This window comes from Ambystoma mexicanum, chromosome 1q (genome assembly GCF_040938575.1).
Source record: "Ambystoma mexicanum isolate Mex_15411 chromosome 1q, UKY_AmexF1_1, whole genome shotgun sequence".
Classification (NCBI taxonomy): domain Eukaryota; kingdom Metazoa; phylum Chordata; class Amphibia; order Caudata; family Ambystomatidae; genus Ambystoma; species Ambystoma mexicanum.
This window is the reverse complement of record NC_090922.1, coordinates 1,097,744,792-1,097,768,390: the sequence shown is the minus strand read 5'-3', so window position 1 is coordinate 1,097,768,390 and position 23,599 is coordinate 1,097,744,792. Positions and strand designations below refer to the sequence as shown.

Genomic DNA, 23,599 nt, shown 5'->3' with positions numbered 1-23,599 from the left:
TGGATATTCAGAAGCGGGTCGTGGTCTGCAGGTGGTGAGCGGGAATATTTCGAACTTGGAATAGTTGACTGTAAAACCTGAGCAGGTGCCAATACGCGTGATGTCCCAGAGGATGGGGTCTAGGTGGACAGTGGGGTCCCTGACAAAGTAATAAGTCATCGGCGTACAGGGATATTATTTCAGGGCTGCCAGTCAATCGGATCCCTCTGTGGGTATGTCTAGCTCTAATGTGGTCTGCCAGGGGCTCTATGACTAGTGTGAAGAGTATCGGAGAGAACAGGCAGCCTTATCGGGTGCCCCTGAAGAGTGTGAAGACCGCATATGTCAGAGTTAACCCTCACCCTGGCCACCGGATTCGTATACAGTAGTAGTTTAATGTATCTGATCATATTGGGGCCAATACCCATGGTCTCCAGCACCAGCCACATATATTTCCAAGACACCATGTCAAATGCCTTCTGAGCATCTAGTGCAATGGCAATGGCATTGGCATCCTGGTCAATTCTGGCCATAAAGTTGAAAAGCTGCCGGATATTATGGGAGGTAGACCTCCCTGGTACAAACCCTGATTGGTCCTCATGTACCAAGTGTGCCATGAGGGGCAGAAAGCGGTTCGCGATCACCTTAGCAAAACATTTTGTGTTTTGCTAAGATGACATTAATTCGTTAATTAATCACTTACCATATCCTGGGTAAGTGGAAAGCCTAAATGTTCTTGCTCATATTGCAGCAATAGCATGTTTTATTTGATGTCCGGCAATTGGCTTAACAATTTGCTTTCCCCTAATTACAGTTCTCAACAGAATCAAACCACAGGTAATGGTTTAATTCTAGCCCCGACAACTTGTATGGCCCACTAAGAACCCCTAGCTAACAAACTTTGTTTATTTTCCGCTCTTCTCTCCCTAATTGACCTGATGAATTCCGAATACACAATTGGTATGGACTTCTTCGCAATTATGTGATACATGGATGTCTTGTTTATTTCGAAATTGCTTTTAATAATTTTCTGCTTTGGCACCATGAATTGAAATGTACAATATCGTGCCATGAATGACCAAAATAATTGTTTTGTGGCCCTTCTCTTTGGTTGCCCTGTTACCTTGGGTGTATATATGTACATTGTTCAAATGCCTTGTACTACATTACTTTGCATGTACAAAAAACCTTGTAGCCTCAGTGGAAGGGCAAGTGCCCGAAACACGTGTCAGGCTACTCTAGCTTTCATTAAAAATCACTTTACCATTTTGGCTTTAATTAAGTGTTGTTGCGCAGTGTGCTTGCAAAAACTTGATTTTTGTTTACTTACCTGGCGGTAGATTTGGCAAATCCGCCCCCCGCATCCACCTGCAGCACCTCTCACCACACCTAATCCAACAGGTCCTTGCACTGAACCTCGTCTTTTCCCTTCTTGCCAACTTAGTTCATCTATATCTATACCCACAAATCTCAAAATGTTCCTATCTATTGTAAAGTCCAACGAACTCTACAGAGTTAACAAACATTTTAAATTACCTTAAACGCAAGCTGGCAAGCCCATAGCCATACGTAAACCAATGGTGGGTTCCCAACATGTATATGCAAATTCCTGGTGCGGAAGAATATTTCAACACACACCAAGTACTGTGGCTAGGGTGCATACAACATCCTCAACCTAAAACAAAAGACAAAAGAAACCAAGAACCTAAGTTCTAATCCAATCTCAAAAACATTCCTATAGATATACAAAATATCCATAGTTTGAAATAGCTGGAATAAAGAAACCAGTCTACTCTATTGCAATTTTTCAAAGTTTGATGTTCGTATTTAATCAAAAAATGTTTTCACATAAAGTAAGTTTGTAACATCAAACATAGTACGTGTATCAATACATAAAGACCTTTTGTGATGTTAAAACCAAAACACAAAATATGTTTTTCACAAATTCAGACAAATCAAACATAAATTAGAATCAAACAAGAAATACACAATATATAGACACTGTCATGTATTATTAGACCATTACATGGGCTACATAACACATAATTCTATGGATGTAGTTCAGATTGTTCAAAGAGTGGGACTAAAGACCACTGTTTGTCAACTCAACTTTGACAGTAATCTATCTGCGGCCCATAGCCTAAACCACACCTACACAGGTAATATTGTGCTGGAACACCTGACCCATTGTTGAATTTTACTCTGAGTGTTGGGTATTTTGGACAATTGCACAAAGAGCAATGATGTAAACAGTATGTACCACTTCATTTGTTATAAAAAAGGTACCTGCATTGTGAAGCTGGGAGAAATGCTGTTGCTTCCCACACATGAATGTTCAGGGTCGCCCTTATACATTACTGCACAGTGCGAATACACAGCCAACGATTCCAAGAACCTTCTCTAATTGTCTTCGCTCTACTGGGGTGTTTATGCTCAGGCAGAGTTTACAAACTTCACTTCACTACATCGGCTGCAGCGGGTAAATTGCCTTATTTCCATTTAACACCAAAGCTGTAACCATCAGAAGAGGGTTGAGTTCTGTTTATTCAACATTTGTATAAGATTTGCATGTACCACTTAAGCAATAGAAACCGAGGGGGGATTACCAGTCGTCAGTTAAAGGCCTGAGCATAGTGGGAGCCTTAACATAAGCCCTGGCGCATTACCAGACCGGTAATGCCCCCTCCGAGAGGATTCTATAGCTATTCGTACGCCGGCACGTTGTACCGGGGTACTAATAGTTTATTTTTCTCAAATTGAGAAACAGTGCGTAAACCGTTTCTCAACTAGAAAAAAACTACAAAATAAATGGCTGCCATGGATTGGGGAGAAGGGAACTACTGGAGTCCCTTCTGCCTTTCCATGTCGGCCATTGCCGGATCAGTGCTGTTCCTGGTGCAGGGAAGGACAGAGCAGTGCAGGTAAGTGGGGTCGGGGTAGGATATGAAGGGGGAGACAAGTTGTGGAAAAGGGTAGTGGGGGTGGGGTAAGGGTAAGAGGGCGCAGGGAGAGATCGCACTAAGCGTCAATCCAGCGAGGGAAGATGACAGTCTCCCGCTCTGAGGAGGTTCGGAGCGGGGTCTTTCACAGTGTGGTAAAGACCCTGTTCTGAGCCTCCTCATTGGCTGGGAGGGTGCCACACACCCCTCGCTTGGTAGTAATTGCATATGTTTCATATGTAAACTTTACCATTTGAGAAGATCAGATGTAGGTATATAGGTGCTTCTCAGAGTGACAGCAGAAAATGTATGGGAGTCGCCAGATATTAGCATTGAAACCAAAAATCCTTGTTCTAACCTTCTCTCACTTGTGTCCAGTTGGCAGACAGCTTATTTTCTGATCGCTTCCTCTAAAAGGTTGTTTTCTGACCTAACCGAAAGTAGACAATTGCCTGTAACAAGTACCTCTAGTGCACTCAACTGTAGAACACACAGTCTTCTCCAAATCTTGGGCAGCAGAGATCTGAAAATAATCTTTCAACTAACATAGCATAGAAGATAACAGGCTTGAATTAATATAGAGGAAGCAATAACTTTCTATCCCTGAAACCTTAAAAATGTTATGTTATGGAGCCAAAATGGGGGACACAATGGGTGTGAAGGGGCATAGTTTAGACAATGCGGACAGAGTGTGTTGAAGGGGCAGAGTCTGGTGAAGGTGCAGAGTCCGGCAGAGGTGGAGTAAAGTTGCGGGGGGGGGGGCATATGCACTTATTTGGATCTAGGGCAGCAGAAAGCCTAAATAAGCCACTTGATATATAGTTCAGGAGCCGGGATGGGATTTATAATTTTTTAAACATTACGGAATAAGAGGTACTTTTCTGCAGCCTCACTGGTCCTAATCCAGTTCCTCTCAATTACTTTTAAAGGTTCACCATTCAATAACTCTAGAGATCTATCCAAACTTGTTAACACAGACAGAATACTATTCACCCAGCCTGGGAATTGAGGAGGGAATGTAATCATTAAAAGAGTGTGCATCTTAATGAAAAGAGAATTCTCTTGGGACAATCTAATCTTTCCAAAAAAAAGACAAGGACTTCCATTCAAAACAAGCTTTAATAGATAGATCTAACTTATAAAGGATGCCAGGGGCCAGGACACATTTAGGGAGGCCTGATACATTGCACCAGATAAGGCCTATAAAGAGGACCCAGTCCGGCGCATAAACTGGAGAAAAGATGTCTATATCGTACAGTAAAGCAGTCGCACAACCTGCACTGCCTAGTCACACACCTGCACTCCCTTTCTGGCAACCTCTGCACTTGGGGACTGTTTTCAGTATCCCTAGAGTCCCACTACCAGCACTTGACACCTGATGTCTGCACTTACCCTTGCACTTGACACCAGCTGGCCGTACTTTTACTTATTGTTTATTTATTCTATTATCCCCTGTCCTGCACTGTCCCCTCCTACTTGCCCCCCGCACTTTCACCTTCCCCTTGATCTGAATGACACCTGGCCTATTAGGATCGTTGTCTGTCTTCCCTCTGTTCCCCCTTCCTTGCATCGTCGCACCTTGAAACACTTGTGTATAGGAGCATTATAAATGCCATATCATATCATAACACCATAGACTTGTAATAAGTTACAACATGTAGTAGAGAAAACATCCCTAATTTTGACACAATCCGCTTCATCTAAGCAGCATAAATGCCACACTTTTTCTTCATAGATTAAAGATGTGCCAATGAATTTGGACAATCATAAGTAGTGTAATTTATCAACCTGCTCAAGACCCATGCGCTCCCTTAACCCTCCACTTAAATGTACCTTTCTTCCTTTTACTCCCACAGGCCATGACCTTCGTTTTTTGACAATTTATTTCCGAGCCATGAGCATCCATAAAAAGTGCTAATGCATTCATAGAGCGCTGGAGACCAATGGGGGGCTGGTCCATAATGAGCAAATCATCTGCATATAGTAGATAATGAAACTTCAGAAATCCTAAATTAGGTGGCAAAGAGGCCGCCCGGCCAGCCAAGACCCCAGGTCAGAAAGGTATAGATTAAATAAGGCTATAAGGCTAGAGCAAGGACATCCCCCTGCCAAACGCCAAGGTGTGTCGCCTCTGGCTCTGCAAGTCTGCCTTCACCATCAAGAAGGACTTGCACTTTAGTTCTATCATGAAAGGCAACAAGTATCTCCAGCAAAAAGTTAGGAATGTCCCAAGACTTTAGGTTATTCCAAAGGATGCCTCTCAGTACGCTATCCAAAGCAGATGAAAGATCTATGTAGTAGGCAACATAAAGAGGCTTTTTTCAGATCTTTTGAAAGCCATTTATATGAGTGCCAAGCCCCTTCCTAAAGCTGAACTAATTTAAATCAAACCAACCAGCATGCCGTGTCCAGTCGTTCAGGGCTTCAAGCACAAGCGTGGAAAAAACGTTACTATACGCAATGAGAAGGGCGATAAGCTTTTGCCTAAGAACTATCAGCCAATCGCCTTTCTTAAAGAACAGAACTATAATAGCAACCTTCCATGACCCCAGAATCTTCTTACTAACTAGATAGTCCTGAAACAAAATATACATAATAACCGCTCACATAGCCGAATTAGCCTTCATTATATAATTGGAGATCCTGCCGGGATCAGCAGCTCTCGAGGAATTAGAAACCTTAATCAGGTGCGGAATATAATCTCTGTCCAAACATGACATTTGCCCTTTTGTTAAAAATCTAAACCAAGCAATAGTCCATAGTAAGTATATGCACGCTGAAAATATTGTGTTTTAATTATGGGTTTCTGCCATAATGTCTTGCAGGGATTATTGAAATTCTGCCCGAGTGTTTTCATGATAACGGGAATATAGGTTAAGTAGAAGTGTTTCTAATCATGTATAATCTATTGTTTCGACAGGCCAATGGTTTCATGGGATATGATGTAATTTTTTGTTTAATATATGTTCGTGGTAATATCCCACAGGAACAATAGAAATCATGCAAGTGTGTTTTCATGTTAATAGGAAGAATGATTAAGATAAGAAGTCTTTCCAATGTTGTCAAACATGAAATCTCAGCCATTGTACCCTTTCAAGCCTCCCCTTTGGTACTCCTTAGGTAAATGGTATTATGGGGCAAAGGTTTGTTACATAAGTGTTTCAATGGTAATGTCTTGCGAGAACAATAGAAATTCTGCGAGAGTGTTTCCTCGGTGACAGAAAGAATTATATATTCTAAGTAGTAGCCAATAGTATGTCAAATGCCTCAGAGAGAAGTTAACATATTTCATGAATTACTTGTTTTAGTTATATCATGTTCATTCGATGAAGTGTATAAAGATTAGATAGGATGTGAAGGAAGATAGGCGCAGGTGTCAAATATGATGTGCAGCACTTTTATTGCTTTTTGTGATTTGTTTTGGAGGTAGTATGTTCTTTCTTTAAGGAAAGCAGGTCTATGGTATCTGAAATGGAGAGCTCATGTTCTCCTTTTACTTTTTCCATATATAATGATGCAGAACATTTTGAAAATCGTGGCTTCTTTTTTCATCTACTAAAAAGGAACTGGATGGCGGAGAAATACTTTGTGGTCCTCACAGGGTGTCCAATGTATGTGGATTTAATGATTGCAATGGAAATAGACTAAGTGAAAAATGCCATTTGTGATATAAATGTGCACAGATTTGTATCTGAATAGACAGTTTTTTCTTCTGTACAAAGAAAAACTAGTTTGACTTAAGAAACAACATTGAAAAATGTTAAGGATATTTGTTTCAGATAAACATTGGAATCTCAAGACTATGTTGGGAGAGTGTTTCTATTAGTGAAAATAGTTCTTTCATTATAATTATGAACAACCCCAATGGATCTTAACAGCCATCATATAAAAGTAATGTATTTAAATTTAGTTATGAAACATATTGTTCGATTTTGCAATCACAGCAGTAATTTGGTATGAATGTTTTGAGGTTAAAAAAGGATACTTCTTACTAAATGAAATACCCTTTTTTATTGTTTGTGAGTATTCATAAAAAGGACTTTTGTGGTACATGGTTAAATTAACATTTATCATACTTGAAGAGTTGACTGAATATTTCAAGAAAGAGTGTACTATCAGCACCTGTCAGATGCACTCCATAATGCCTATACAAATTAGGCATAAAAACACTAGATGCTGTTATTGGATATCCTATATATTCCATGGTCAGTCATGCAAGCAGAAACAACTTTATTGATATTTCCCAAAATTTTCTCTATTTCAGAATTTACTTTGGATGTCCACTTCTTCTTTGTCTCTTTGTAATGTTGGAAAAAATTGAAAGTTGGGTGAGGATCCGGTTCCACAAGTTTTTCCAAATGATGCTTCATAACTAAAGGAAGAGAAACACCACAAAATTCCCCAAATCATTACCTCCACAATGAATGAGAATTAAATCAGGGTGTTTTTTGTTATAGAAGATAATTGAAGCAAAGTATGGTCCCACTTCATATTTCTCTCACCAAACCAATTAAATCTAAAATTGCGAATATTCAGACTAATGTCAAATTAATGAGTTGCTTACCTGTAACTGTAGCTCCCAGCATTGGTAGCTTTCATAGATTTGCATGCTTGGATTATTCCCAGTCGTGAGATTGGGAATCCACTGGTGTATATATAATGTTAACATCGTAGCAGTGAAATGGCTTTATAAACCATAGAGAGACTCCAGGTTGTAGCCTATGCACCTAATGTTTGGTTATTTTCTACATCAACCAATGGAGGTGGACAGGCGGAGGGTGGCTGTGACCCCCTTGGAAAGGGTGTCCTCAATGAGGTACCTACGCCCAATCCTTGGGATTCAGCGGGTGGTGTCTCTCTTCTTCTAGCTAAAATGGAGAGAGTATACTCACAATGATGTTGATACTCCCTCACGCCTCTCATCAGGTTTTACCTACAGAAGATCGAGCCAACAATCATCTATGGGCTGGACATTGTACTCTTTGACCACTGCTAAACATCCTACAGAGCAAGCTTTGGAAAAAGACCTTGGGGTTAAACAACTTGGTGCCAAACTCGGTGGTGAGGCACGAATTAGGCCTTACTTCCTTAGCAGCTAGGGCAGTGTGGAAAAAGCTGGCGGAATATGCAAAATTCCTAAACCCGCCTGCCAATTCCATTTACCAATGTTTAGGGGAAACATTGTTTCTTCAGTCGGCAATTACAATTTGCTAGTTTAAGCAGAACATGGTTTGCATCTTGCAGCAGATCGGTGCCTCAATCGATGAACTAAGGGCTACCCCACAGCTGGTCAAGAGGAAACTGTTTGACGCTGACAAGGCCAAAACGTCTGACTTGCTTGCTATTTACTCTCTCTACACAGAATATTCAAAGTTTGGGAGGAAACAAAAACATAGACACTGATGTATGTGTAGTTGTTTCCATGTCCTAAAATTCATGGTATATATGAGTTTTCGTTTAAATCTATTTTCTACTCTAGAGAGGAGGATCAAGTGGGATGAATCGGTATAGAGTGCTGATTGTAGATTCTGTCAGGAGAAAACCGTAGAAATCTTAAAACACATTGTATCACAATGTGTGGCTTTTGAGGAGGCTAGATGGCGCTACCTGGGGGCCTTGAAGTTATCTGAAATGTTTTGGATTAGATTGATGAGGGGAAATGGGGTTTCATTGATGTTAGCATTGTATGCATTTTTATGTGTTGTTTTAAAGAAATTGGATGAATTTTATATTTACTAAATTCTTGATTGTTTTCTTATTTTGTAAACTGTTGCTATTTTGCAAGCTATAACACAAAAATCCATCAGGCCCTGGAGCATTAGAGCTTTTGGCCTTCATAATTGCGCTATGAATGTCTTGCTCATCTATATTCAGGATGTTCCAAGAAGCCATGTCTCCATATTGGGTAGGATGAAACCAAGCCATACAATTAGGTCCATTTCTATCTCGGTACAAATCCTCAAAATGGCCTTCCCAAACCAGTCCCAAGGCTTGTTGCTGGTCTAATGATTTCTTTTTTTTATTGTGTTACAACTGAAAATCAGTTTTTCACAAATACAAAATCAATAAAACATGTCCCTACATACAGTCATGAACAAAATCTGTACTTGAAAAAGAAAATGGAAAAGGAAAAGAGATGTAAATATTGCATGTTGTTAATAATCATTTTCAATGTACCCGGATAGCTTCAAAACCCTTATTACATTAAGAGTCAAAGGTGTTTCATGGCCTGCTATCTGCCTCTCCCAAGGCATAGCTGAGGACAAAGGCCCCCGACACTATAAACCTGCCGAAAGTACCTCAATTTTACATCCAGAGTCCCACCACATTCCAACAATATGTGTTTTATAGACTGCCTGCTCAAATCCTCGCAGCCAGGGCACAGTGTTCTGCATCTTTGGCTCGCCCACACCTGGACAACACTTCCCCCAGTATGCACCAGATTCAAACGAAATCTTAATAAGTTTTGCTTTGTTCTCCAATCTGGGAGGATGCCAATTTTGTTATCATATGGGGAAAGAGAAGCTGTTGTTGTGGACTCTTGCATATGATTTGTCGTATGGATCCAGTCCATATGCATTGATGCTTATTTAGCCTTCATAAGATTCACCATAATTGTATCTATATCACTTTCACAGTCTTCTAATACTCTAAATACTAGATTCTGTAAGTTAGTCAATACCACAGAGCAAGATCTTCCCAAATGATCCCGTATGTCCTCGTAAAGAGAATTAAACTGTGGGATCATGATGTTACGATATAACGATATAAGCTTCCATTCCACCTGTACTTTAAGTGATCTTAGGCCCAGCTCATATCTGAGACTGGCCATAGAGAGCGTCTGGGGGAGACCAAAAACCTTCTTCCAAATTCCTCCCTCTAACCTCTGCCAATCCAAATTCCAGGCCTGGGGTTTAGCTTCTATACTGTAAATAATTTTCAGGATCACTTTAGCTGTGTAGAACTTTATCAGAGGCAAGATGGAAAATTTGCAATATTTCTTCAATATTTTGTTCATTTGTGATGTTAATTGGGAAGCTTTTTCTGTGAAGGCTTGTTAGTTTTTTCCTACCCTAGGGGCACGTAGAGTGTGAAGCCAAGATAAACAATTTCCTGTCCACCGAATTGGTTTAATTTCCCAGTGTCCAGACATTTTAATAATTACCAAAATCGAGCCCCCATACCAGGATGCAGCAATTCTAACATTGATTCTGTATCTTTTTGATACATTGGGCCTCATTACATGGTATGCAGTAACCATGGCGCTATTAGCCGCCGGTATTTTACTGTGTCCGCCTTGGTGGATGGCGGAATTACCAGCCTACTCCAAGGTGAGCGGGGCCTGTAATTCCCCATTCACCAAGGCACTTCCCCATTCCCATTTTTGCCCCCATAGGGCTCAATGGGAATGGGGAAGGAGGTAATTACGGTAACGCAAATTGCGGTACCGTAATTAGCACCAAGGTCCCTTTGCGGGCCCGTTCCTTAACGGCTGGTAAAACCAGCCGTTGAGGTCGGGTCCGGCAAAGGGACCTCGTATTAAGGCGGTAAGGGTTTACCGGTACCAGTGCCCTTACCGGTACCGGTAAACCCTTAGCGCATACAGTGTAATGAGGCCCATTGTGTGCTGAAAGGTCTTACACCAAATTCCTATATGCCTGTTTCAGTTTTTTAACTTACGGTGTACCATTCCCACGTTGCTTATTTATTAAAAACGGATATTAGATCTGAGTTCCCTTTTTTTAATCTTATTGTCAGATTAAATGTATGCAAATGTTTCCTGATACCAGAGGATTATCCAGGTTTTTACTAGGCACCAGACCTCTCAACATTTCTTGAATTGAGGCTACAAAATTAACCGGTTCTAGCCTTGCAGACATAGGGCCTCATTACGAGGTGGGCGGTAAAGGCTTAACGGCGCTGGTAAAGGCGCCAGAGCCGTTAACCCCATACCACCCTATTACGAGGTCCCCTTGCGGGACCCACTCTGGATGCTCAGACACGGCTGCTGCCGGTATTTATTTTTTTCCTGCACCCGCAAATGGGCAATTACCGGGTCATGCGGAGTTTGGCGGATCCGGTAATTGCCCATTTGCAGGTTCCGGTACGGCTACCAGGTCAGACCTGGTGGCTGCAAAGGCACCCGCGAGCAGAACTCGTAGTATGGCGGCACGGTAGCAACGGTGCCGGTAGCGCTACCAGCACCGTTGTTGCCTTACCGCCATACTTGTAATGAGGCCCAATGTCTTTATGGGCCATGCAACACCCAAAGTTACTCATTTCTAAAATCAGACGTACTAAGTGTACTACGGAAACTAGATGCTCCAATCTAATGTTAGCAAAAATGCTACGCTTACCTTGGCAATAGTTAACATGAGTTTCATGATATCAGCTGTGGTATGAACTGGTATAACTCGTAAATTGCTTCCCAGGAATCTATAGTACAAAACCAATATAAGTATGTTCTGCATTGTAATAGAAATAAATGCTATAGTTCACTTATGCTCCAAGAACTAGAATTATAGAAGTGTCAGACAGATTTTACAAGTGAGAAACACAGGTGATTGATTTCTACCTTCTTTATATACACAATATACAAATATTATGAAATCAAATATACTAATAAAACACTTGGCTAGCTTTATCAATGACTCAATCAAAATATTATCACAACTAACTTGGTAACATGATTGAAATTGACATTTAGATAATTCCATATTAAATATTTTTTTATCTGACTTCAGCTTTAGCAAATGTCACGCCATTTGGCATGGAATTCAATTACCCAAACTGGTAATTCGGCCCTGTGTGCATTCTATAACCCTGTCATGTGTCACCCCTACATTTAACCTCTGCAACAGGGATATACAAGTCTTTATTCAAGGCAGGAATGAGCATCAAAAGCTGTTATATTGAAACGTTGACAAGTGTAGTTTCTTTGTGATGTACTTAATTCAAGGAGTCTAGATCCCGGATTATTTACTGGTAATCTCTATTACACTGAGTACTACTTTTAATCTTTGCTGTCAATATCTGAGGCATGCGTGCCTCCAGAGATACCCAGTTAAAGCCTTTCAATTACAGAAAACTAGACCAATTTGAAGGCCCACCCACAAGAACTACAAATAGACCTAACCACAACCCCAGAACCTCCTGTACGTCTACTAAGTAATGTGTGGGTCTACATGGGAGGGCAAATGGAAAGGAGACTTGAGATGAGGAAGCGTAGGATTCAGTGAAATAGAAAATACCAGCAAGTAATTAAGACAGTGCGCCTCATTACGAGCATGGCGGTAGCCGTGCCTGTATGGCAGGCATGGCTACCACCATGCTCGCTACCAGCACCGCCTCCCACGATTGGGAAATAACCGGGCCATTACGAGTTGAATGGGCCTGTAATTGCACATTCGCGGGTGGCGGTATTGCCAGGCTCCCGATCCCCATTCTGCCCCATAGGGAGCATGGATGCGCCGGCACCGTTGATAACGGTGCCGGCGCAATTACGAGTTATGCTCGCGGGGGCCGCACAGCCGACTGTCAGGCACCCGCAAGCATAACTCGTATTGCGGCGGGACGGTATGAACGGTGCCGCTGCTTTACCGTCACCGTTCATACCGTCACCGCCAGGGTCGTAATGAGGCCCAATGACTCCTTTCCCTTGGTATTTGCCAGCCTTTTCACAATACTCACAAATACCAGGGTGAATGACCCCCCTACCTTGGACTTTCTTAGACTCTTCACAACTCCAGGGGGGGAGTATGCTTTTCTTCCCCTGGTCTTTCTCAGGGTTACACCATTCACAATACCAGGGGAAGGACTCCCTTACGCTAGCCTTTCTCAGGTTTGCACAGTTCACGATGCCCAGGTGTATGCTTCTTACCCTGGCCTCTGTCAGGTTTGCACAGTTCACACATTTGATCACAATGTTCCCAAGTACCAGCGGGTATAACCCTCTTCCCCTGGCCTCTCTTAAGCTTCTTATAATGCCAAGAGAATGACTCCCTTCTCTTGACCTTCGAAACAATATTCACAAAGTTTAGTAAAATGTCCCCAAGTACCAGGGTGCATGCTCTCTTCCCTTGGTCTCTCCTAGGCCTCTTGTAATGCCAGGGGAATGACTCCCTTCTCTTGGCCTTTGTCTCAATATTCACAAACCTTAGTATTACAATGTTCCAAGGTACTTCATGGTATGCTCTCTTCTCCTGGTCTCTCTTAGTTCACAATGCCAGGGGTATGCTCATCTTGCCTTTCTCTCACAACCCACCTAGTTCAATACCCTGCCAGGTACTGTGACTGTGAAGATGACTTGAGTTACTCTTCACATAAGGGTGTGGGTCCCAGACCCATGAGATTCTCGCTTCTCTATGTGGCAGACCCGGTTTACTATCCTGCCATGTACTGCACCATCTACTGTGACTATGAAGATGGCTTTGCAGGCAGTTTGTTATCTGTTACGGGTCTCAGACCTATTCCTTGCGACCTATCCACCGCTCAGATTTCCAAGCAACCGTCCCGGCTACCCAGACCTCTCTAGGCTTCTTACCGGTGACGTTCAGTGGGTTTTTCTTCCCACCTCAGCCTTCTCGCGGTCTCTCCGCGAACAATGGCATCATTGCCGCGTTCCTCTGCTCCTGGACGGTGCGCTTCCAGCCCTCCGCGCACACCAGCTCTACCCGTCGGCTGATTGTCCTGCCCTCTGCCTTCTTCTCTGCTCGCACTACAGTGGAGTTACCGGGGACGACCCCTGCCGGTGGCTGAGTGTCTTGGCCTCTACATTCGTGGTGTCACCCTTGCTTCAGCTGTGTTCAAAGTTCCCGGCTCGTCCAGGAAGGATCTGACAGGTTGCAAAGTCCTTCCCTTTTCATCTTGGCGTGTACTTGTTTGTTTCACATTGTCTGGACCACTCATGTTGGTTCCGCAGTGCATTTTGCATTGCTCTCAGCCTCCTCCTCGTCTCACTATTGATGTTCTTACTCTCAAGTGGGTTTCTTGCATTATTCTTCATCCTAGTACTTTCTAGGGAGGTCATGTTATCTACCCTACAGAGATATATGGAAGTGTGTGGAATTATTGTACTCTCTATGGGGTAGGAAGATGAGGGGGGTGGGGATATGTTTTGTGTGTATCACGTTCTTGCCAGACAGTCGTCCCTAGTCCCATAGGGTGGATCCCCCCCATGAGATCCACTCACTGAGTACCGCCCCCAGGGGGACTATTGGGTTGCGGCCTCACCTCCCTGGCCTCATGGGAAAGGGATCCTCCTAGGGGAGAAGGGACGACGTCCAAGGATTTGTCGCAACAGGTCAGGAAAAGGGGGGTAGGGATCCTGCTATACCAACAGGTGCAGTTGGGAGAGACACAAGTGAAGTGTGAAATGGAGGGGAGGCTTTTGATGCTGAAAGGCAAACTGCAGGGGGGGGCACTGACCCTGGCCCAACTTATATGCACCAAATCAAGGGGCTTGGGGATAAGTAGAGGCACCATTACTAACTTTGGAAGGCTGAGCGGAGGGTACTCAAATGTTAGGCTGGGACCTTGATACCATATGTTACACAGAACTAGATTGGAGTGGTGGGACAGGCCAGGGAAAACGCACGTGGCCTAAGGAGGAGGGTCTTTTTCACAAAGGGTTGACCACATACAGTTGGTGTGATATCTGGGGAGAGTTCTATGAGGAGCCGGGAGGTTTCACCTTTTACTCTCATCCACATGGGTCCTTTACGAGGATTGACTACCTGCTCACAGGTAGGGGCACGGGGTATCTAGTACGGGCAACACGAATCTCGCTGGTGGGCTGGTCAGACCACGAGGCAGTCCAGATGGAGGTCAAATGGGTAGGATCCCGACAGAGGGGAGAAGATGGTTATGCAATGATACTCTGTTAAAGGATCGCCTCTTCCGAGACCTCCTAGGGGAGGAGTTGATTGCAGAAGGGGCCAAAGTTAGGAGACTCAGGAGGCTGGCCGAGGTCAAGCTGGGGAAGGAGACCGCACGGCTTAGGGAGGAGTTGCGACACGGTGGAAGGGACCAGGAGGTAGTTGTGGCAGAAATCAGGGACAGACGAGAGACCTTAAGAGATCTCAATTTTAAGTAGAGTTCACAAAACGCTGAAGGTGGTGCAGCAAAACTCTTATGAGCACAGTGATATAACAGGGGCTATGTTAGCGATCAATATCTGGAGACAGGGGCTGGAGAGACGGGTGACGGTGATTAGAGATGTGGAAGGTGGGAAGTCCTACCAGCTGGAGGAGATTGCAGCATATTATAGAGTTATCTATAGGCAGGAAGGGGCAACAGAGGAGAGTGATTGGGCCCAGTACTTAAGTACAGTGGATCTCCCAGCCCTCTCTGAAGTGGACCTTGACCGTCCCATATCCCGGCTGAAAGTGACCCAAGCCATCAAGAACCTGAGTATTCGGAAAGCACCGGGGGAGAACGGCTTCTTGCTCTTTTTCTATAAGACATATGTGGGTGTCCTTTCTCCGTTCTTGACAAAACTCTTCAATAGCTTTGGGACAACGCGGGAGCTGCCGCCCTCCTTTTTAAGGGCACTGATAGTGGTTATCCCTAAGGTAGGCAAATAACCTGGGCGGTGCTCCTTATAAAGGCCCATTTCCTTGTTAAACCTGGATACTAGGATCTTCACCAAGTTCCTTGCATTGTGCTTAGAGACCGTACCACCCAGATTGGTGCACCCAGACCAAGTGGGTTTTGTGAGAAACAGACAAGGGATGGACAACCTGAGGAAGAACCTCAACTTGATGGCATTGCCGACGGACAACAAAGGGGTCTCTTTTCTGTTGGGAATGGACGCAGGAAAGGCCTTTGATCGAGTCGACAGAACTTTTTGATGCGTGAGCAAGTTTGGTTTTGGTTTGCAATGGATGACATGTGTTAGGCAGTCAACAGCGAAAGTACAGGTGAATGGGGTGCAGTCGGATGTTCTGTGATTAGGAAGGAGAACAAGGCAGGGCTTCCCGCTATCTCCTTTGCTTTATACACTGGGAATGGAGCCATTGGCAGCACAACTGCGTGGGAACCCAAAGGCTATAAGGTATCCAAGTAGGGAATACCCAGTGTAAGGTAATCCTTTTTCCAAACGGCCTGCTCCTATTGCTAAGAAAACGACTAGTACAGTGCCATAAATAGTCAAGGAACTTGGGGAGCATGGGAGAATTAACGTCTCAAAATCTATCCTTTTCCAGATGGGCGAGGTCTCTAGGGAGAGGAAGAGTATATCAGGAAATCACAGTTTGGCCCTGAGAAGGTATCAATCAAATATCTGAGTGTATACATCACATATCCACTAGAGTATCTATACAGGGCAAACTATTGGCAAAAAGGGAGGATATGGAGGGATGGAATAAGATGACATTGGCCCTCATTATGAGTTTTCCGGAAAAATGCAGTTAATTCCAGCCTGCCGGTAGTACCATTACCAGCAAGCCGACAGCTGGAATTAACAGCATATTCCAGGTCCACAGGCGCGTGCTTTCCCCCGGCTGGAAACGTTTTTACCGTTATTCTGGAATTACCAGCAAAGATAAGAAATTGCTGTGGTTTACGGCAAAAATGTGGCAGAAACGACGATATCCGCAACCAGACTGACGGAATCACAAGTGCCAGTAATTCTGAAGCTGAATTTTCCAGTGCCGGAATTACCAGCACCGGAAATAGCATCATCGCAGGGAAGGTCTCTGGCAGGCATTTTTAAAAATGCAATCCACTTAAAGTCAGCCACTTCTTGCTGCCATCCACCACATCCAACACAGAAGACATGCCTGGAAGTGGTAAATCAAGAGTTCCCAATGTCCGACTTCGCAAGCCACATTTCACGGAGCCCAAGCTGACTTCCCTCACAGACCATGTGGTGGCTAGTGCAGAGGCATTCTTTGGGGTGTTTCTTTGGACCAGCCAGAGGAGGAAGACTTCCAGCTGTCAGGAGGTGGCTGTCCCACACATACCCTTTTGGGGTAGGACCAAGCCTGATTTGCATATGGTTTTTCCCCTTCTGTAATGGCTTGGCAGGCTGAAAAACGATGGTCTGGAGGGTTGCCCAGAGCTTTGCCAGTGGTTATGATTTATTCAAAACCTTCCAGCCATCACCTTTCTGTTTTGCTAAAGTCACCCCGAGTGGGACGGGTATGCCCAGACGTGGGTCCCGAGTCTGCCGGGCCTAGAGACCCAAGCTACTCCTCACTGATGATGCCCAACAAGGCTGAAACATGTCTGGGGATGCTTGTGGTCTCGTGCAGAAGGGATGTGACCTAGCAGTTCGGGCTGGACTGCCCCTTTTGGGGTAGGACCAAGCCTGATTTGCATATGGTTTTTCCCCTTCTGTAATGGCTTGGCAGGCTGAAAAACGATGGTCTGGAGGGTTGCCCAGAGCTTTGCCAGTGGTTATGATTTATTCAAAACCTTCCAGCCATCACCTTTCTGTTTTGCTAAAGCCACACATACCGTATGGCTGCCACAAGTGCTGGGACGACTTGCGGGTGAGGGTCAGGAACATCCTGGCCACCCATCAGAGGGAACCCAAAGGCTATAAGGTATCCAAGTAGGGAATACCCAGTGTAAGATAATCCTATTTCCAGACGACCTGCTCCTATTGCTAAGAAAACGACTAGTACAGTGCCATAAATAGTCAAGGAACTTGGGGAGCATGGGAGAATTAACATCTCAAAATCTATCTTTTTCCAGATGGACGAGGTCTCTAGGGAGAGGAAGAGTATATCAGAAATCACAGTTTGGCCCTGAGAAGGTATCAATCAAATATCTGAGTGTATACATCACATATCCACTAGAGTATCTATACAGGGCAAACTATTGGCAAAAAGGGAGGATATGGAAGGATGGAATAAGATGACATTGGCCCTCATTATGAGTTTTCTGGAAAAATGCAGTTAATTCCAGCCTGCCGGTAGTACCATTACCGGCAAGCCGACAGCTGGAATTAACAGCATATTCCAGGTCCACAGGCGCGTGCTTTCCCCCGGCTGGAAACGTTTTTACCGTTATTCTGGAATTACCAGCAAAGATAAGAAATTGCTGTGGTTTACGGCAAAAATGTGGCAGAAACGATGATATCCGCAACCAGACTGACAGAATCACAAGTGCCAGTAATTCTGAAGCTGAATTTTCCAGTGCCGGAATTACCAGCACCGGAAATATCGCAGGGAACGTCTCTGGCAGGCATTTTTAAAAATGCAATCCACTTAAAGTCAGCCACTTCTTGCTGCCATCCACCACATCCAACACAGCCGACATGCCTGGAAGTGGTAAATCAAGAGTTCCCAATGTCCGACTTCGCAAGCCACATTTCACGGAGCCCAAGCTGACTGCCCTCACAGACAATGTGGTGGCTAGTGCAGAGGCATTCTTTGGGGTGTTTCTTTGGACCAGCCAGAGGAGGAAGACTTCCAGCTGTCAGGAGGTGGCTGTCCCACACATACCGTATGGCTGCCACAAGTGCTGGGACGACTTGCGAGTGAGGGTCAGGAACATCCTGGCCACCCATCAGAGGGAATCTGCTGCCACAGGGGGAGGGACGGTGGCACCCCTGACCCTGATGCCCTGGGAGGAGATGTGCAGCTCGATCCTGCACAAGGAAGGCATCGAGGGAATCGGGTTAGCAGAGGCCAGAGCAGGGACACATGGTTGATGGAGCCAGAGCAGGGACACATGGTTGATGGAGGTAAGTACAACAAACCCGACGTAAATGCCAATTTTGTGTCCAAATAAATGAATTCACAGGCAGAGAAACACTAAATGGGCAAGGAAAAAGGTTTACCACGTGTCAGTCACAGCAAATGGGCCAATCCCACACACACACATATGCCAGGGGTTGCAGGCAGATGTAGCCATGCGCAAGCACCGCAGACAAAATGCACTATCCCACACATGGATTGGACACATGATGAGCGCCGATGTGCACCAAGGGAGAACAGGACAGAAATCATAGGCCCACTGCACAAACAACAAGCCACCTTGGCAGATCAACATTCAATGTGCACTCCCACTACCCACATGTAGAAGCACACATTGGAGCAAACCGACCAAACAAACAGCATGACAAGAGCAGGACACACATAATGTAGCATGAGTGTAATGCAAGCCCTCAGATGTGACTCACTGAAGACTAACTGCATGCTCATCTCAACCCAACAGGCACAGCCTCCAAACAGAGACACAGCTGGAACGTTGTCCGGCTGGGCATGTGCAGACGGGGAGGCCGTACCACCACCTCCGGCAGTGCAAGCACCACCACCACCTCCTGCAGCGGAACCACCACCACCTCCTGCAGCGGAACCACCACCACCTCCTGCAGCGGAACCACCACCACCTCCTGCAGCCCAACCACCACCACCTCCTGCAGTCCAACCATCACAACTTTTTGTGACGGCTGCACAACCAGCGCCACCACGGCCAGTAAAATCACACCTATCGCCAGTAGCCCCACCGCCCCTCCCGTACCCTACACAAAACCAATGCCACACCAGCCACTGCCCTATCGTTGCAGGTATGGCACAGAGGAGGACGAGGAGGAGGAGCATGAGCACACCTCCTACCCGACCCCATCATTTAGCCCAGCCACTCTGCACAGCTCCACTCCACCACCCATGCCCAACATCCAGGACATGGATGGGAGGCTCTGCGCTATGGAGGACCGACACAGGAAATGGCAGAACTGGCCCAGGAACAGCTGAATGAGCTGCAGGCCCTGCAGGAGTGCATACAGGCCAGCAGCCGCAGGAGCACACAGGCACAGGGACTTTCTACCGCTGCCCTGGTCATACTCGCCCAAAGGGTCCAGGAGGGGAATGCTCGCCCAAAGGGTCCATGAGGGGATTTGAGCAATGGATGAGTCGCTCACCCACACCCTGAAGGTCACCCTGGAGCACTTGGGGGTGCAGGGGTCTGACCCGCCCTCAACCATCACCACCCTAGGGAACTTGCCCCTCGCAGCAGATTTCAACCACATCTGGGCCATCCACGTGCCCTGTGGCCAAGAAGCAAAAGCAATGACTTTTGGGTGAGCAGGGAGGGGGGGTGTGGGGAGGGGGGCACAGGTTGGTGTCATGTCAAAATATTATAGTCTGCACTTGAAGCAATGAGTGGACATTTATTTATTTTGGTGCACGTATTTATAGTGTGTGCGCATCATATGCAGTAAGGTGCAAGGGAAGTGCAGAGTGAAAGGGGTACTCAGAAAAAGTTATCTATAATTTCTTGACAGGCCATGCGCTCTTCCCTGGTCTCCATGCGCATGTGCCTGGCTGGACTATCTGCCCCACCTTCTCTGGCCTGTAGATACCGGTGTAGGCATCTGTAACATGCCTTCAAGAGCACGAAGGGTACGCTGGATGGTCGCCCTGGTCCACACATGCTCCCTGTTGTAAGCCATTCCCCTCCTGAGTCTGGGGATCCCTCAGAGGGGTCATCAGCCACGGAAACCAGCAGGTATTCTAAGTCACCTGCAAGGAGTAAGGACACAAGGTTAGCCTTATCTTACATGTAGCAGGACTGTGTAAATTAGCCATATATCACACTTAGCCTGTATGTAGAGGTCAGCCACATCATGCATCTGGTCTAATGGTACAGCTGAGCCTTAAGCTCCCTGCTGCCCACGGAGACAGGCACTGTGTAACATCTGTATCGTGCTGGGTTCTGCTCCCTGAGATGGATTGTTGGGGGTAGGAAATGTATCACACGTAGATGGGATTGTTTCGGAGTCGGAAGTGTGTCACACTTGGATGGATTGCAGGAGATAGGACCTGTATAGCCACTAACTGACCATAAGCTCACCATTCTGCATGCGGACCCTCAAAGTCTGAACTGGACACAACCATGCATCTAGCACACCACTGACTGCACGCACTTCACGACACCCGGCATGTGAACCAACCAAACACAATCATGCATTAACACCACATGATGGCTACCAAGCAAAAAACGCCCCAACGCTCAGTGACAGGTTTCTCTCAACTGAAGCTGCCCACAGCACATCAAACTCTCTTGCTCTTCTCCCTCTCAATCCCACTGACAATCCGCCCCAACACTAATTCCATTGCAGACCTGTCAGAGCGCCAAGAAACTACGCAAGTGGCAACAGTGCACAGTACAAGACCCATTGACAGTAACATGAGTGAATGATGATGCTCAGCAGTGATATTGCCTGTGACAGCGGAATCTCAACGGTCAGTCTGTGCATGCATGATCCATGTCTCACCAGGACATGCATCTCATGGCCCTAGGTGGCCTAGTCTACTGATTCACTTGTATTGGAGGGGAGGATATGTTGCATTCTGGTACCTGTAGTGCGTTGCATGTGGCTGTCCTTTTGGGTTTGAAATGGTCTGGTCAGTGACTGCTACATCTCCAGTCATATGCTACTCCTGTGTGCTGTGGCCTGTCAACTGAGGCGTGCGGTGGTTGGTCTTGCATGTGCAGGGTGCTTGCTGAACATGCATTTGTGACATTTTCTCCACAACCCCTGCCTCACCCTTGCCATGTACTCATGAGCTCACCCAACATCCAGGTCCTTTGTCCTCCGCAACGCGCCATGTAAACCGGCAGGGTGATGTTCCTCAGGACCATGGAGTCGTGGGTTTATCCTGTGAACCGGGCACAGCAGTGAGTGATGGTCAGGTCGGCGTCACAGGCCACCTGGACATTGAGGGAATGATACTGCTTCTGGTTCCTTTAGACCTCCTGAGCGGCGTGGGAGGGGCACCAGGTCTACGTGCTTGCAGTCCAATGCTGCCAACACATTGGCCATGCCCGCAATCGCATAGAAGCAGGATATGGTGGCATTTACCTGTGCCTGGGTGGTTGTTAGGGTGATGTGCGGGCCCACATTGCAGAGGAGGGCCTCCAGTATCTGCACCAGCACTCTGGAGAAGGCAGGCTGCGAAATGCCATGCAGCTGGCTCACAGAGTTCTGGAACGTGCCAGTGCCCAGGACCGACACTAGCTTCAACAGCGGTGGTTTGGCTGTTCTGATGTCAGTCCGGCTCCCGATGTCATCCTGGATAAAAGTCAGGTCATGAATGGTACACGGTGTGTATCTGGCTGTCTGTGAGGGCCCAGGGTGTGGCCTTTGTGCGAGGGATCATGGGACACCTCAGCCTCGCCATCTGCATCACCTGTATCCCCACCATCATCCTCCTCCTCCTATCCCTGACATCCTGTCGCCACTGCTGCTGCTCCAGCACCATCAGCTGCACATCAGCATGGGTGTGTAGGGAAGTGTTCTTGGGGTGGGTGTGGCCCTTTAGTACTGTTACTGTGCACCTGGGTGGATTGGGTGCACCTATGGCCTTATTTCCTTCTGAGGTGGTGGCATCACCGGCTTGGATTTGCTGGTAGTACTGGCGATTTTCAGCAGTTTGTTAATGCCGAGGTATCATGTTACTTGTGCTCTGTCTTATATTTGGTAAGAAAATCAATAAAATTCAATTTGGAAAATAAGGCAGCCCACAGTTGTGCATACTATCCCACTGGTTTGTGAAAATTGATTGACTGGTGATGCCGAATGGGGGAGCATAGTGGGGCAGAGCTGTGTGCCCTGACTTTGCACCAAAATGGTGAGGGTTTTCTTTGCTGAGAAAAAGGTTAATGGTCCCATTTCCATTGGACACACATCCCAAGATAATCGAGGAGAGGGGATGTCGGATATGAGGGAGCTCATAAGAGACTTACAAGCTTGATTCTTATTAAATGAATTAGTCTTCATAGGCCTATGATAGATGATTGACTGATCGGTTTGACTAACACATCAGCTCTGGAGAGGCTCACCTCTAAAATCCATGAAGGCTTGGAATAAGTAAAGCGATTCTAAACCATTTATGGACCCCTACATCATGTCTAAGTACTTCTTTAAAGTTGTGAAATGTAATAGCTATACAGGGCATCGTTAAAGCTTAAAGAATATGGTGCTGTATTGCATTTGATTGAAATAGCGCTGTAAAGGGAGGATTGCTAACTCAGTCCCCTTCCTGCCCTATCTATTATTCCCTTCTTGCCCTATGTAACTAATAATATTTGTACAAACAAAGACAAACCCAAATCCCCACAAACATTTTCAAAAAAAGGTTTACACACTTAATTTTAATATTCCCATAACCAAGAAACTCAGGAAGAGGAGACTGTGGAATGACATGTGCATCTCTACCTTGAGCCAGCCAATCCCACCCTTGAGGCCCTGTGATAGGTTACTCTGAGAAAACCCTTGGTGTGTATGTTGTTGCCCTTGGGGTTTGCTTCTTCCTCAGAAGAAGAATTATTCTGGTTATTCTTTACAACCACGTCAGAGCATGCAAGTTCATACTGACTAAAACATTTCTGATTAGAACACAAAGCTATGGCATAAGAACTATGTGGACAAATAGAAAAATAAAAAAATAACTGAATCTTTAAAAGAAAGATTTGAACTCCAGGTCGGAAGCTGGATGAGGGACTGTTGCAACCCTAGGATCTGGGTGCCACCACCCGCTCCTTGATGCAGGCACCAGCAAAGGTACATAGGTGATCCCCTAGGATCCCCATTCAATAGAAACAGATTAAGTACACACCTAATTGCTCCAACTATGGTATGCCCCCGAGAACCGAAGTATCATTTATCAATCAGTTTACAAAATATCTTGTAGTTCGAAAATAGGCATGGGATTCTGTGAGGGTCC

The 23,599-nt window shown here is 45.5% G+C and overlaps 1 protein-coding gene across 1 annotated transcript in view; it reads right to left on the bottom strand.

The window, feature by feature from the left end:
• C1QH1orf146 (chromosome 1q C1orf146 homolog) overlaps positions 1–23,599 on the bottom strand; it is a 238,416-nt gene that overhangs the window by 17,700 nt on the left and 197,117 nt on the right. Inside the window, exon 4 of the mRNA XM_069635267.1 lies at positions 11,276–11,354. Within this exon, the coding sequence (XP_069491368.1) occupies positions 11,276–11,354 (79 nt within the window). The remainder of the gene's footprint in view (positions 1–11,275; positions 11,355–23,599) is intronic.